The sequence below is a fragment of the Chaetodon auriga genome, chromosome 14, assembly GCF_051107435.1.
Source record: "Chaetodon auriga isolate fChaAug3 chromosome 14, fChaAug3.hap1, whole genome shotgun sequence".
NCBI lineage: Eukaryota > Metazoa > Chordata > Actinopteri > Chaetodontiformes > Chaetodontidae > Chaetodon > Chaetodon auriga.
Window position 1 is genome coordinate 17,165,078 of NC_135087.1, and position 15,276 is coordinate 17,180,353.

At 44.7% G+C, this 15,276-nt stretch overlaps 1 protein-coding gene across 1 annotated transcript; it reads right to left on the reverse strand.

Moving 5' to 3' along the window:
- Positions 1-449: 449 nt before the first annotated feature.
- Positions 450-14,912, reverse strand: LOC143331234 (uncharacterized). The gene is made up of 12 exons (XM_076747913.1): positions 14,808-14,912; positions 14,142-14,273; positions 11,879-12,487; positions 11,614-11,666; positions 6,050-6,570; positions 5,559-5,655; positions 5,355-5,421; positions 4,059-4,119; positions 3,603-3,699; positions 2,368-2,484; positions 2,222-2,281; positions 450-2,093 (listed from the first exon to the last, which is right to left on the reverse strand). Exons 2-12 carry the CDS (start codon positions 14,179-14,181, stop codon positions 2,004-2,006), a joined length of 1,812 nt encoding a protein of 603 aa, XP_076604028.1. The 5' UTR covers positions 14,182-14,273; positions 14,808-14,912; the 3' UTR covers positions 450-2,003.
- Positions 14,913-15,276: the final 364 nt, after the last annotated feature.

Sequence of the window (15,276 nt, forward strand, 5' to 3'; positions counted from 1 at the left end):
CCAAAACAGCCACTGCTGTTCTGTGTAGTTTGTTTTAACTGGAAAAAGGGATGTCACATATTGCTACCATTGTGTTTTGCACTTTACCCAAGTGTGACAGAAAAATGCATTTTACACAAAATAACAAAAATAGCAACACGGAGGAGATGAGCTGACATCATGGGAGCACATTTTAGCCACTAAGCAGTAATTTAAACTGTCACTGAGGGACATCCAGGCAAAATAAAAACCTGTATTAATGCTTCTTTACCAGCAGAGGGTAGTAGAGTCCAGGTTAACTTAGCACTTCAAATTTGCTTGTTCCTGCCTAATGGAGAACCTGGACTAAGCCAGAAGAGATGGGACTACTTTACACGCCTCGAAGCACATAAATGGATGTTCTATGTTCAATTTTCTCAAAATTTCCTTTGAAAGGCACTGCTATATCCAAAATCCACACAACATCAATTGCTTCATATTAACATTTTATTTATTTGGTATGTTTTTTTTCACACTAGTTACATATAAACATGTTTTACAATGGTCTACTTCCACAAAAAAAGGATTATTTTTCCAACATTTGGCACGTATGACTTTGGCAACAAACTTGTCCAAACAGAGCCAGTTTGTTAGTTTCTCAGCACTGGTGCAGCATGAGGATGCGTTCATGGGTCTGTGAGGATGCAGGTGTGACATGAGATGATGTTGCAACCAGACGCGTAAGCCTGTGTCGACATCATTCCTGCAATGCACATCCCTGATCACCAAAACAGCACTGGCACACGTGTGATAACATGGAAGCACGTCTTAGATTTTGACCTTCGCCACACACTCACTGCGTTTCCTGTTTTTCAAAAACAGACATTTGAACTTGACAAATCTTCTGACTGGTCTGCAGCCTTGCTACTGAATGCCTACCGAGCCCTTCAAAGGCTCCAGCAGCTGTGTGACATCTGTACTGTATATTATTACATCTTTACACCAAAAAAGTGCTGACAAAAGTGCATATTTACAGAGTGCTAAAAGGGCCAGGAAAAAGTAGAGTCTTTGCAGAGCATCACAGACAAGTTTAACAGGCAAAACATGTTGGCAGATAAAACAATGTGCAGTTCAAGGCCTGCCTTCAGATCTGATGAAGGACATGATGTAATACAGTACTTTTGGCTTGTGAAGTACCAGTGTGGAGACATTTACAGCAACTCTACCTGTACATCTTCAAAGGGATGCTATAAAAGGATCCAGATATTCTGATGGTCTATGGCGGTCATGGTAGCTTATGTTTTTGGAAAGCTTCATTTCCATGCAGAGCTATTTTTTTTTTCTTTTTGTATTAAAAGGTGGTGTTCCCCTACTCCTCAGTTGGTTAGATTCTCTCCTCTGTCTGCTTTTAAATTCTTCACATGACATACAGATGCATGTGAAATGTCATCTGATTGAACATATGAAAGACAACAAGTGAATGAAATACTGACTGTGGAGCCGATGGTAACAAACCAAACTGAATACTGCGCTGTGTCACTTCCACCTGGTATCACTCTTTAACAATTTCATCATAAAATATGTCTTTAACAAAAAGGCTAGACAGGAAGTATTTTTGTCCAGTGTTGTTTTGTTCATTACACATTCTCCTCATTCTTCATACTGGATTGTATGCAGTAACAGTATTTATTACTCAGTAAGTATGTGAAGTGCACTAACAATCAACACGCTCTTTTTCTTGCCTGAGCCAGCATCTGCAAAGTCACATTAAAAATACACGGAAAAGTTTTCGCCACCGTTACTGTTGAGTCTAAGATATCCTGCATTTTAACGCAAGCAAAAACAAACATGTTGATGTCAAGAAGTTGCGAACTGCAGCTTTGAATGCCTTTTTTTTCCTAACAGAAGAACATTGGTTTCTTCCGTTTCCAGACACCCAACAAAGGTAGAGTAAAGTAGCCATCATTTAAACAACACATGTAGTTTCCTTTGAGGACTCCGTAAGGATCCGCTATGGTGGGATTGTCTATCAGTACCTCCTACAGTCACATCTCAAAGTGACGATAGATGCTCTCCATGTAGCTCAGGACCCTTTGCCAGTCAGGACCGCCCGCTCTCAGCATCTCCTCTACCGTCTGTGAAGCAAAGATTTCACATAAGATTATAAGCTCAAAATCAACCTGGAATCTGTCATAGAAGTCAGATGAAGCTTTACTATAAAACGATTTGTGTTTTTTTTTCTATAAAAGACACCAAGGCTTACCAGAGTTTGTGCGATCCCGACAGTTTCTCCAGTTTTGAATGCCAGGCTGAGATTCTCCCTCTACAAAGACAAATATGAATCGATGAGTTGAACACCATAAATCACTTGGTCCGATTCGTTTAACAGGCACCGGGCACGGTCTCTACCTTGTTCTCTGGAGTAAGAGTGCTGTAAGGGATGTGCGAGGGGAGGTAGGTGTGGTAGACAGCACAAAAGGCGAGACCATCGGCCCAGCTGCTGCTGAAGTTGGTGATGTCGATATTCTGCTCGGGGTGAAAAGACAGAAAAGATTGCAGTGACACAAGGGAACCAGTTGGTTAAGCTGCAAAAGTCAATTGAAACTCCAGAGGGAGAACTACTTGAAGCAGGCATTTTTCACAGAATGGCTGAATTCCATTAAGCTGCTTCAGTTTAACGGTCCTACTATTGTGTAGTGTATGCTGGCTTACTGTCAGGGCTTACTGGGACACCTGAACAGAGCACAGCCATTGAAAATTGTATTAGCAACGCCTGTGCTTTTCCTGCAGTGACAAGTCAGAATGCTGTGAAAAGGGTCTACTGAGGTATGTAATCCAAAAATCACAATGCATTCAAGAGATGCTCAAAAAACAGAAATCTGACTTCATAGTGAGAATATCAAAAGCAATGAGACACCTCTTCAAGTCAGGGGGAAAGTATGGCAACGGCAACAGACAAAAGCTCCTGATCACAATACCTAAACACTTTTACATGTGCATTATGTATATAACCCATAATGCATGATACAAAATTAAGCAGGAGGACAGTATTGAACTTTCACTGTTTAGGTTTTTCCAATCAGCTGACTAAAGGCCAGCCCCTCATACACATTAACCAATCAGAGTTTACCACAACCTCTGTGAGCCAATTGTCTTGTTGCTGTGAGAATTTTGAAATCTGTTCTCTTTGTTGCAGCTGTCAGTTGTCATTTCATCATCAGACATTAGACAGCTTTTGTCATCAGGGCTATCAGTGTCCACATGACAGGACACAGATCCAGATCACATCAATCCAGACCATCCGGCCAGGCTCAATGTTCTCTGTTCTTCACCACAAACAGTGCAGGGACTCCAACGTTCTCATACAACTCTCTAATCACCAAACACTCATCTTTCATAATACTTGCCCTTGTGTACATCAAATAAGTTCATTATTCAGTAACTCTTTCAGTCCTTCTTTCAATTAGTCCATCCTGACTGAACCACACAAACACAAGTTGTCAAATATTATCTTCAATACAACATTAGCTTGCTTGGGAAAATGCTATTCAATTACTTGTATTAAATTATGGTTTAGCCTTTTAAGACCAGTGTAAAATTCTATGAAATATCACATAGTGCAGCCTTAACAAAGACAACAAAACCTTATAGCCTTGTGTTCGGCTCTGACACCAGCGCAGCAGCGAGTTTCTCTTCGAGCCTCCGTGGCGCCGCAGCAGCAGGTTGAAACCATCCTGGGACCTGACAGCAACAACATACAAACTGCTGAGGGCTTCAAATCTTTTCATTTAAACACTGCAAGAGTTGCTGTTATCAGCTGGGCTTTTGTGGCGTTATATAAAAAAAAATCTTGTCACACAGCTGAAACATTAATTAACACATTGATTCAAGTAAGAGAGGTGTTTTGGCTCCAATCCCATCCAGCTTTATGAGTTTGCCAGATAAATGTACTCGGGTCAAAATGGGTAATTAGATTTACACAGGATGTACTGTAGCAATCGAGCTGGTCTCTTGGACACAATGCTTTGTCTTGTGTGTGTGTGTGTGTGTGTGTGTGTGTGTGTGTGTGTGTGTGTGTGTGTGTGTGTGTGTAGACTCACTTAATGGGAGGCAGCTCAGTGAGAGCAGAGTTGTACTTGTTTAGAGACTCCTCACGTTTCCCTGTGAAGAAGCAATCATACTTCATAACTCAACAGCATGCTGTCATTCTGAATGCTCATGTTAACATGAACTACTGCATATTTAAAGAAGCATTAACTGATTTTTGACCACTTGGGGACAGCAGAGCAAGCTGTAACATGGATGTTCACTGAGTGTATTAGTTAGCAAACAACTCCCCATGTATCATACTCTGCAGATGCAGAGAAAGATTAGCATTCATTTGGACCTGAGTTTCCAGGATTCATTCTTCTTCAAGCTCTGTTTGTGAGCTTTCAGTGAGCTGAAAGACACTAAAAGCCTCTATAGACCTGAGGGGAACTGCAGACAAAGGCAAGATTTCAGTATGGACAGTAGGGACGTGTTCCAATCAATGACAAGGTACTGCTAAATAACTATCATCATTCAACCGATGATATTTTAAAATAGAAGTGGAAGGTATTTGCTCATTTCTGATCACTGCTCAGACAACTTTCTTAATGTAACTTTAGCCAAGTTATAGCAACAAATACATACTGAATGAAACCAACATGTAGCCAAGAGAAGTTCTTTGTGTTAAGATTTGTGCATGTGTGCATGTGGAAGAAAAAAGAGAAAGTGCACACATACACAAGTGTGCATATTAGCCATTCGACAAAACATGTCCCCACCAAATTTAAAACCAAACCTACGCCCTTGACTGCAGAGCTGGGTAACAACTACCTGTGAGCTGTGATTATGCATAACCATGTGAGTCATTGTTTAGAAGAAAATGCTGATTAGTGCAGCTTTAAAGCGCCCTGTGAAGTTTTCTTGCAAACAAACAAAGGTTAGTTTAACATTCAGTCTTTCTTACCTAAATGCATTCTGTGTATACTTGAGGTCTAACAAACATGTTGAATGCATTTCCTTCCTTGTGTAACATTTGTAAACCTGATTTCAATACTTTCAAACCCACATTGTTTACAGTTGCTACTTGCTAGCAGCCTTCGTCTTCACTGTCTTTGGTGGCACACTGGTAAATTTCCTGCCACGTAACCGCCATCGATTATTTTGTGTGTCCTTGTGCACATGTGCAATACAAACAAAACGGGGACCCACTTGTAAAAACATTTCTCCATAGCGTAGCTGGTGGTCAAAAACTCCACAGGGGACCTTTAACATTTTTAAAAGTGGTAAAATGAAGAAACAGCTGTACCACAAACACAAGCATACTGTGACACATTGTATACAAGCATTTTGTACGCACATACACACACCTGTGTCAGTGCTTGGCCTGCTGTCCTGCCAATCCAGAGTTCTTTGGCTTCTTAGTTGCCCCAAGTTCTTTAAAACAAAGACGATTCATTCAAATTAAGTCAAAATCATGACATGAACAGCAAACATTGGGTTAAGTGCGTAAGCATTCCCTGGCTAACAACCAAACCCTAATGAACAATCTTCATCAAGATAACATATCTCACCTTGTTTGTAGGGCCAAGTGTTAAGGCAGTATTAGACTGGGAAGTTCCATTCTGCATGGCGGGGGAGTCTGAGGAAGCAGGTAATCTGGACAGGCTTCTGCAACATTACAGCACATAGTGAGGAGAGCAGACCCATTAAAACAAACCATGTTTTTCATGGCATTTTTTTCTGCAACAGCTGTTTCACTTTGTAACAGCTATAGATGAAGTGCTTCAAGCTGTCCTCAAGTGGCCCTGTGAAGGCCTGTGGTTTGAGTGCAAGACAAAAAAAAAAAAAAAAAAAAACAGAAACCACAATCACAGTCCTGACCAAATTTGGTGATTGGTATCCATTGGTGACTGCTACGTCACAGGCAAAAAATGTGAGAGACAAAAAAGAGGCTTTGTTGTGAAATATCTGACTGAACACATGATTCACCAATGTGCTGCAGAAATGCTATTTGTTTTCGTATATTCACCCAAAAAGCACAAGGTCAAACAGTTTATCTCACCTTGACCTCTCTGTGGTTACCGTCCGCCGCGTCTCGCCGGATCGCACCTCCTCTCCACCCCTGTCCTCATTGGTCACGTTTCTCAGGTACCGTTTGGTCACACCTTTGCAGCCTGTTCTGGCCTCCTCGCTTGCGACATTCTTCGTGAATTCATTGTGACTCCTGCTTTCCCTCGCTTCCTGCCCAACCCTGTACACGCCCCTCTCCCTGCCCCTCTGGGTTCCTTCTTTGCCTTCAGGGCTGTTGTTTGGTTCTCCATGTGGCCTCTCTGGTTCCTGACATGGAGCCTGTGTGAAGGCAGCCAGTCTCTGCCTGCTCTCCTTTAACTCCCCTCTCAGGGTGACCAGTTGCATGTCAGCCTCCTTCTGCCGCTGCTGGGCAGCAACCAACTCCCTTTCGACATCCTTGTGCGCCGTCCGGAGCGCAGTCAGCTCTTCTTCTGCCTCGGCTCTCAGGCGGTCTGCCACCGACACCGCCACCTGCAGGTCAGCCTGGAACTGCAGCCATTCTCCACGCTCCGTCTGAAGGGGAAACAGTAGATGTGTTTATGTGCAGAATATTAGCCATGGCACATCAACTCATACAGTCTTGCGGAAAGTTGTGTTTTTCATGGTGAGTGCTCCTTACAGTTGTGAGGCTGGTGGGATTGCCATTAGTTTTGTGGGCATTTAGTCACAAATTGATGTTGGTGCGAGGTGAGAAATTAAAGGATCATCAACATTATTACACTTCATCCTGAGCTGCTGGTGTAACTGACAAAAAGACATTTCTTCCTATTCAAACTTATTCTACTGCCAATCATTTTCTACGATAACTGACCGCAATACATACAAAGGATTAAAACGGACATTTTTGAACCCAAACCAGTATGACCGCCAAAAATACAATGAACCTTCAGCAGACAATGACTATAATCAAGTGAACAATCAAATATCCATTTGAGTTTCATTAGGAGGGTTGAACTGAACTGAGCAGCAAGCCTCAGCAAGCAGAGGGGAGTGGAGTCAACTCTAATGGGGCAGAACTGAATTGTGAGCCAAAGGGTTTTGCTCAAAGTGTTTTACTGATGTCAACATCGACTAAATGGGAATATGAGTTCAATTATATAAAAAAAGGCTGCAAACAAGTCTGGACACAGACAGAAAAAACAGACTGAAGCAACATTTTGGGAGCATTGTGAAACTGCCTCCTGTGTCACTGATGACTCTGTTTCATATCTTTGAGGGTGAGCGACGCAGGAAAAGTTTTCAGGTTTCACTCTTTAAGAGCGTTACTGCCTCGAACATGCACAAACACTGCCCCAGACATCAAAAGACGCACTCGGAACCAATGAAGCGAGACAGTAAACGATACCAGATCATTAAAAAAAAAAGGAAAAAAAATGTTGAGCAACCAATATCATGACAGTATAGAGGGAATGGAGGAAAAGGAGAGAGGTAGGACAATGAAAGTGGTTGAAATCAGGCACAAACTTAAAAACTGCCTGTGGAGCAATGAGTCAGAGAGATGTGAGGGAACGCTGAGGGGCAGAGGGGCTGGGAAGCTTGGTAATTATAGTAGATGAAGAATGGATGAAGATGTGGAGGAGGAGTGGATATCTGAGCCAAGTCACCCCCTCTTATGACCAGTGACTCAAGACCACAGCTGGACCTGATTACACTGGATACACACACACACACCCACCCACACATATATTCCCCTCTTCTCTCACACACATATACCTCATTTATTCTTTTCCCTCACCACCAAACCACACACATCTACACGTTCAGGGTAAGCTGCACACTCTGCCTGGCGACATGTGTCAAATGTATAATAGGACAGATCTCTGTTGGGAAAAGTTTAGATTGAGTAACACTGAAAAACCCACTTGGATCTGGTCTTCAGAGAGCCTTAGTTATCTGGACGTGGCCACTCCAACTGGAGCGTGTCTGTATAAGGAAACAGGAAGGGGCACTCCTCAGTCACACTGAGATAAGGGTGTGGACTGTCAATCTTAAGACACACACACGCATACACATGTTTGTACTCCCTCAAGAGTTGACCTAGTGCCCCACTGCAAGACCAGATGTGGTATCCAGCATTCACAGGCGCACACACACAGATACACTGTTGATGCACATCTGAGTTCCTGACAATATGTGGAAGGCTCAAGCACACTTGGAAACTGTATTTGTGTTTGTATGTGTGTGTGTCCAACCATCCGTCCTTAGTTCACCTCCACACCCAGTCTTACTAATACATACTTGGGGAAACATCCCAGCTCCGTAATGTTTCCTCTCACCAGCTTTCCACAGCCTGTGGTGTGTTTTCAAAAAAGTGGCTGAATACACCGTTACATCTATTAAGGGACATTTCATTCCCTCTTCGGCAGTCAGACACACACAAAATGGCCAAATACCCCCCAGCTGGCATGTGAAAATGACTTGGTAGAGCCGACAAGTTGCATATCTAAAAGTCCACAGGCATCAAAGGAAAGGGTCCCGAGTCACTGTCATTTACTCTGCACTGCAAATTCGACACAGCGTGCACACAAGTCCCCTCCTCCAACCCTCCACAATACAATAAATCTTCATTTTACATGTGAGCAGCCTCCGTGGCCTCCACATACAGGGCCTTTTTTTTTGAGTCTGGCTTGGTGGAGCAGCCTAGCAAGGAGACAATAGAGCAGAAGGAACCTGGAGATCATTCCTGGAAATCTCCAGCAGCATTCACCTGGAACTGATTCCAAAGCAGTGCTTTGAGATCCACTAAATCTCCAGGAGGGAGGGAACACAAATCTGACCAGCCACCCACACACACACACCCACTCACTACCCAGCCATGAATGGAGTGTTTTCATTTTTGTTGGTTAAGACAATTGAACACTGGTGGTGCACATAAGCACAGACAGATGGTACACTGGATAACATGCTTTTTAGTTCACTGCACATTGGGTAATCATGAGTTTTCTTTTCAGAATTCACTTTAAGAAAGAGATTATGACTGTGGATAAACAGAGACAGAGAGGAGAATTTGCAAAGACAAGGATGAAGACATCTGAAGAGGCGTGTAGGAAAGGCTTAGCTGACAGAATGTGCCTGGAAGAATAATGGCTACTTAAAGTACATGGAGAAAAAGGTCAAAAAACAAGGAGGTTAGGGCTCAAGAAAAAAGGATTAAGCAACTTGGGGTCAGATGAAAAGATGCATGGAAGTGAAAGAACAGACCAGGAGGTGAGGAAGCGAGAAAAAGGAGGGGTGGGGAGAAGACAGAGAGAGGAAGGGAGGGATGGGAGAGAGAGGAGCATTGCAGCAAAAGCTGGAGGGTAATTGTTTTGAGTTCTTGTGCTCAGGGAGGAGCGGTCAGCCCTCTGATGGAGAAAGAATGAAGAAAAAGGAGAGAGGCACAGCGAGGGAAGAGGAGGGAGGTTTCCCTCTGAAGCTAAAAACCTACTGCACCAGCCAAGGCTTTCAATGCATCTGTATGTGTTTGTGAGCCTTCTGTCTCACGTGCAGCACACACACAAAAACACATGGCCAGTCAGTCACTGGCCACCCCACCACACCACACAGCACAAAACAAAACCAGTTCTGTCTCCTGAACAGCCGAATGTGAACCCCCTCCTCTGCACTGCACTCCCCTTCCCCGGCTCTCCACAAAAAGGCTCCCAGGACAGCAGAGCAGACCGAGAGGGTTCATAAAGTTGAGCTTTGCTAGCTTATATCACCCTATCGAGGGCCCATGTAAACACAGTGTTGGATTGCCCCTGACTTCTAATACACGGCTACCCCTCAGTGCTATACCACAGTCTCTCTGAGGTTTAGCTGGCCTGTGCAAGGCTTGTGCAAGACCTTAACGCTATATTTCCAGGTCCCTGGGAAAGCAGAGGAGAGAGGAAAGAAAGGGAGAGAGGGAGCAGGGATTGAATATCAAGTAGAGAAGGAGCTGACACCAAGGAAGTGTAGAGTAGAAGAGCTGGGGTAGACTTGTTTGCAATGAAATGAAATACATTGAAAAATTATTCTGATTCTCATAGCAGGTAAAATAAAAGAATGATAGAAGCGAGGATAGCCACAGGGGGAAGAACAGAGATGGGTCGAGGGAGCCGCACTGGAGGTCATACTCCAGCTGTTGTAATCTGTGGCAGATCTGAAGGAAGCTGGGAGCCTCTGGCTACAATCCTCATAAGGGAGGGTCAGGAATTGGAACCAACGACTGACAGGAAATTACCGCAGCATATCACCATCCTCATAAGAGCATGGAACGCCTGAGCAATAGGACTGAAGAATGCTTGGAGAATTTCTATTCTTATTGTGTGTCGTTTATTCAACTTTGGGTTTGGAACCTAATAATGGGTCGGTCCAAAACAGCTGGTGGGTCCCTACTGGACACGCATCCTTTGCTGGAGTCCAGGGAAGAGAAGGAAATGTGTGTGAAGGAAGCCTTAAATTTTATGTTGTTTTAAATAACGTCTGGAATAATGAAGGCAAAAGGTGTCCCGCTAACGTTCAAGACAAATATAGACAACTATCTCTGTTCAGCTGTTGGACAGCAGATGATCTCAATGGTTTCCTTCTTTTGGGCCTCTCAAGAGAAGCTGAGGACAGGAAGAGCATAATTAGCAGAGCTGCAGCTCCCAGCGGGACCTGTTCCAAGGTCTATTGTGACAGGAGGAGATGGTGGAGGCTGACAGGGTGTGTTTTGGTGTTATCTCCTGGACGAAAGGTCACAAGCACTATTCTGACTGATGTATAATTGGACCTCCTGTTTACTTTGTTAAGCTTATCCACATCAGTCTTTGCTGGCAAAAAAAGTTTTTTCATGTCTGAAAAAAGGGATCAAAGATATCAATTTAGAGGGAAACGAAAGACAAACTTAGAAATGAATGCTCCAAATCTACAAGCTAAAGAAGGCCAAGGCACTTCCTCTGTCAGTGTGGTCCCTAACTGACCACTCACAAAGCCCCACTCCTCTTGGCTACCGTTAGCATGTCCGTCAAATGTTCTCCTTTTGCATGGCACACATGCAGTCAAATCCCAGTCATTTTTAAAACAACATCCTTCATTTCAGACTGGCAGAGACAGAAGCAGACTACTCATTTCTAGCATTTTCTAGATTTTGCCGGCTGACATGGTGACTGTCATTCGCAGATTTTATCAGCTGTATCATCGAGCAAATTAAGCTGAGTACTTCGATGAGTGTGTCAGAAATATTGACTCTGGCTAACTTTGAATGTTTCAAGCTGACTCCTTTTAAAACAAGAACCTCGTGAATGAAGTCTTAATTATGCTCTTGATGGCTACATATATGATATTGTGCTAAAGGACTAAGGTTAAAGCTACATGTCTTGTATTTTGGTTTTGGAATTGCCAGAAAAAGACTGTACATAGAGAAATCCCAAACTGGACAAGCATACAGGGCCTACTTACAAATGCTAAGACTGGACAATCACTGTTCTGGGGAGAGGTTTAGCAAAAGCTCCTATATCATTAGATCCACACTGAGCACGCAGACAAACATTGGCGAAGAAGAAACCGGCCAGAATATATTAAAAAGCAAACAACCTTTGTGGCACAGCTCACCTGCAGAGTACTCTTCAAACTCTCCACTTCTGTCAGTAGATGCTTCAGTATCTCTGAGGGAAGGATACAGAAATGTCAGAAGACATCAGATGCATATCAAATACGAAAAAATGTCAAGGAAATAGATTTGCCCTTCTCAAAACAGGAAACATTAGGCGCACAACGAAATGAAAAGTTTTAGTGATCAAAGAAAAATTCTGCAGGCATGAATACTACTTATCAGCAGTATATGAAGTATATTTAAGGAACAAAAAGAAACACTTGCCTGCTGTGTTCGTGGTCCCATCCTGACTGGCAGTGATACCCAGTGTTGTCCTACACTCCTCCAGCAGCTTCTCCAGCTCCTCGTCCTGGCTGTCCCCAGCTTCATGAGCAGGTAGTAAAGATTGACTCAGACCACTGTCCCTTTCGCTCCAGGTCTGCCCCGAAGAGCTGCCCACAGGTGAGGCGCCACCTACGGAAGAGGGGCTCTTAATAGGGCTGCTGGCCACAGTCTTTCCCTGGGAGACCAGAGTCCGATGGACGGAGGTAGGAGGACCCCCATTCCTCCCCAAAGCTGCTTGTCCTTTAACCACAGTACTTCCTGGCTTGTTGTGCACCAGGCTAACTCCAGGGCTGACAGTGGAGCTATTTGAGCTGCCCGGTGGAAGAGGCCTCCAGTTAGGAGGGGGACTGGAAGCGGTCGGAGTGTTGCTGGGCTGTGCTTTTTTCCCACTGGATGTGAGGAGTGGGACTGGAGGTGGAGATGAAGCTGGGGCTGCAGAGGAAGGTAGAGGTGAGGTAGGGGGAAGGAGCTGGGGGACACCGGGCATGACAGCAGGCCCATCACTCTGCGGAGATGCAGGAGGAGTGTGGAAACTGTCCCCATGGACCCCTAGAGGAAAAAAAAAAACACAGACGTCACAAGTGTATGTGTAAGATGCATAATGGACTGCTATTGGTCGGTTCACAAAGTCCTTCATGTCTTAAACTTCAACCTATTCAACAGACGAACGTGAAAACAGACTTCTAGGGTTAAAACTGTGCACATGCATCATTCTGCAAACTGAAGGTCAAACATCCGAGTGAAGCAACCATAAAGCCATTTTGAGTGGAGAGCGGCTTTAAAGTTATGAACAAGTGTCACAAGTCACAGCATGACAGATTAAGAGAAGTGACATAGCAGCTCAGTCATGGACAGAATGAAGGAAAAAAACAGATTAACAGTCACTAGTCCGTCATGCTGGCAGAGAAAACAACATTCACTGAGGTGACCGGAGCAGCGAGGCCCTCATTAGCCAGCAGACATCCAGACCATGCCCCTGAAGATGAATGCTTTCATAGACATTCCTCTTGGACCGCTCATTCACTATGTTGCTGCGACACTCATTCTCCAAATTCAGGAACTCACACAGAACACAGAGGACAAATGTTCCCCACACACAGACCAATTCTGCAGCAGTCGGCCACAAATCTTTCCAAACTCCTCCCAAAAACAATAACACAAGTGACTTTTACTTTCTTGGCTCAGCGCTCCTCGCCCGAAACAGCACGCCACCAATAATAACTGAAGAAACGACGGGAATGACTGGACATCATGTCTCCCTTCTTTTCTTTCTTCCTTTGCCTTGTTTGGACAAAAGCCTCGCGGCTAGCATCACGACTGGGTTTTTTTCTCAAATGATGTAAGAGCGGCAGTCGAACATTTGCAGTCATACACCACCTGCTGTAAGGCCAAATCACTGAGAAAGAATGACGGGATTGTCTAATAACTTTCTCATGCCACCCCTGCTTTTTATTTCTTCATTCCAAACCTTAATGTGCTCGTCCAACCATGGGCACGGGTGGCAGATTGACTGAATGGGACGGAGTGTGCGTGAGTGTGTGTGTGTGTGTGTGTGTGTGTGTGTGTATATGTGTGTGTGCGTCCATTGAGGTCTCTATGTGTGTCAGATAGCATTAGGCTTCCTATGATTAATCCGCTGCCCTTGTGCTGAGCTGAGGAATTCTGCCGATTCATCACAGCTGGCCCGGCGGGGCCAGAACGAATCACATAGGGACGAGAGGAGAATGACCACTCACTGAGCAACACACAGGAGGGCTGCCAAGATTCCTGCTGCCGCTCAGCACACACACACACACACACACACACACACACACACACATAAATATGCACAGACTTTCTGCTTGCCTCTCCTTTTGCTTCAATTTCCTGATTACCCCTTATCCACCCCTCTTTCATACAGTCTCTAGCATCCCTGCTCTTCCTGTGTTTCTCTTTTTTCCCCTCCTTCTACCACATGTATCAGAGCCTGAAGGTGGCTTGGCTCTGCGCACACACACACACACACACACACACACACACACACACACACACACACTGCTAGGTGCCTCTGTGTAGAACCAAATATTTAAAATCCCATTTCTGATCGCAGAGCCCGAACAAAGGCGATTCAGGGGAGGTTATCTGACCAGAGCTAGTTTGAAAACAACAAGGAATTGCAGGCTCATAAGTGTGTGCATGTGTGTGTGTTTGTGTTTTGACCTACCTGTGGGTGCATGGCCGTCCTTGCTGGAAAAGTTGCCCATACTGCAGTAATGGGGTTTGGGCCACTGATGGGGCCCTGCAGGTGCTTGCTGCTCTTTCACTCAACTCAGAAAAGTGGCACTGTGGAGGTGACCTACGCACACACACCAACACACACACACACACACACACCCACACCAGGGCATCCAGTAAGATGATGGATGAAGTCATGCACTGTTATCCAGCTGAGAAGTAATTCAGTGCCTGCGCCTCTGTGCAAGAAACCTTGAGTGCCTTAAAGTTCATGGTAGGCTGAGGGAGGCTGCTGTTGAATGTTTGGAGAAAATCCGCCTGTTTGCACAATCAGGTTTGATCACAGGGAAGAGAAACGGGGCGCTTCACCGTGACCACATGTGACAAAGCTGTCAGGCTTACAGTAAATGCGTCTGATGAGAATCAACTGTAACATGAGAAATGAGAACCCCAGCACAAACGATCCAGCTTGATTAAAACATCGCTTTGTTGAACGCCGCAGACTTTAACGCGCAATCCAAACTTTTACACGCAAACCCGAATCAAGCGCGTGCCCCAGAGTTCGAAAACGTGCTCAGAAAAGTCGCTTAACTTGTCAATCAGTACGTTTAAACCTAGCATTTGATTTGAAGAGCAGTGAAAAGTGCATACAAACCCTTGAAAGCGGACAAATAGATCCCCGGTCCTTTTGTTCGCAGTTTGCTGAACTCTCCCTCTTCACGCTGCTCAGCCGAGCGCGCAGCTCCGCCGTGCCTTCACTGCGCGGGGGGACTGACAAATGCAGGAGCGTTTCTTCAGAGCAAAGTTTAATCCGAGCAAAAAGTTTGCAGGTGGAAACATCTCGGTAAGCAGATGAAAGCTGATTTTAAAACCGTACTGAAAAGATTGAGAAAAAAAAAAAAACCCTGCGGACATCGATGATCGATAGCGCCGATAACCGCCGCTGCGTCCACTGGAGGGCACAGTTAGGCTGCGTTAGAGGGACCTGTTGCCCCTGTGAAGCGTGGTGGCCCCTCTTATCTCTTGACTTATGCAGCTGGCTCACAGGCCGATGACCCACTGACCTACTGTGCGAGACACCCCCAGGCTGAAAAGTCTAATTTAACTTTATATCTGCTTTCAGC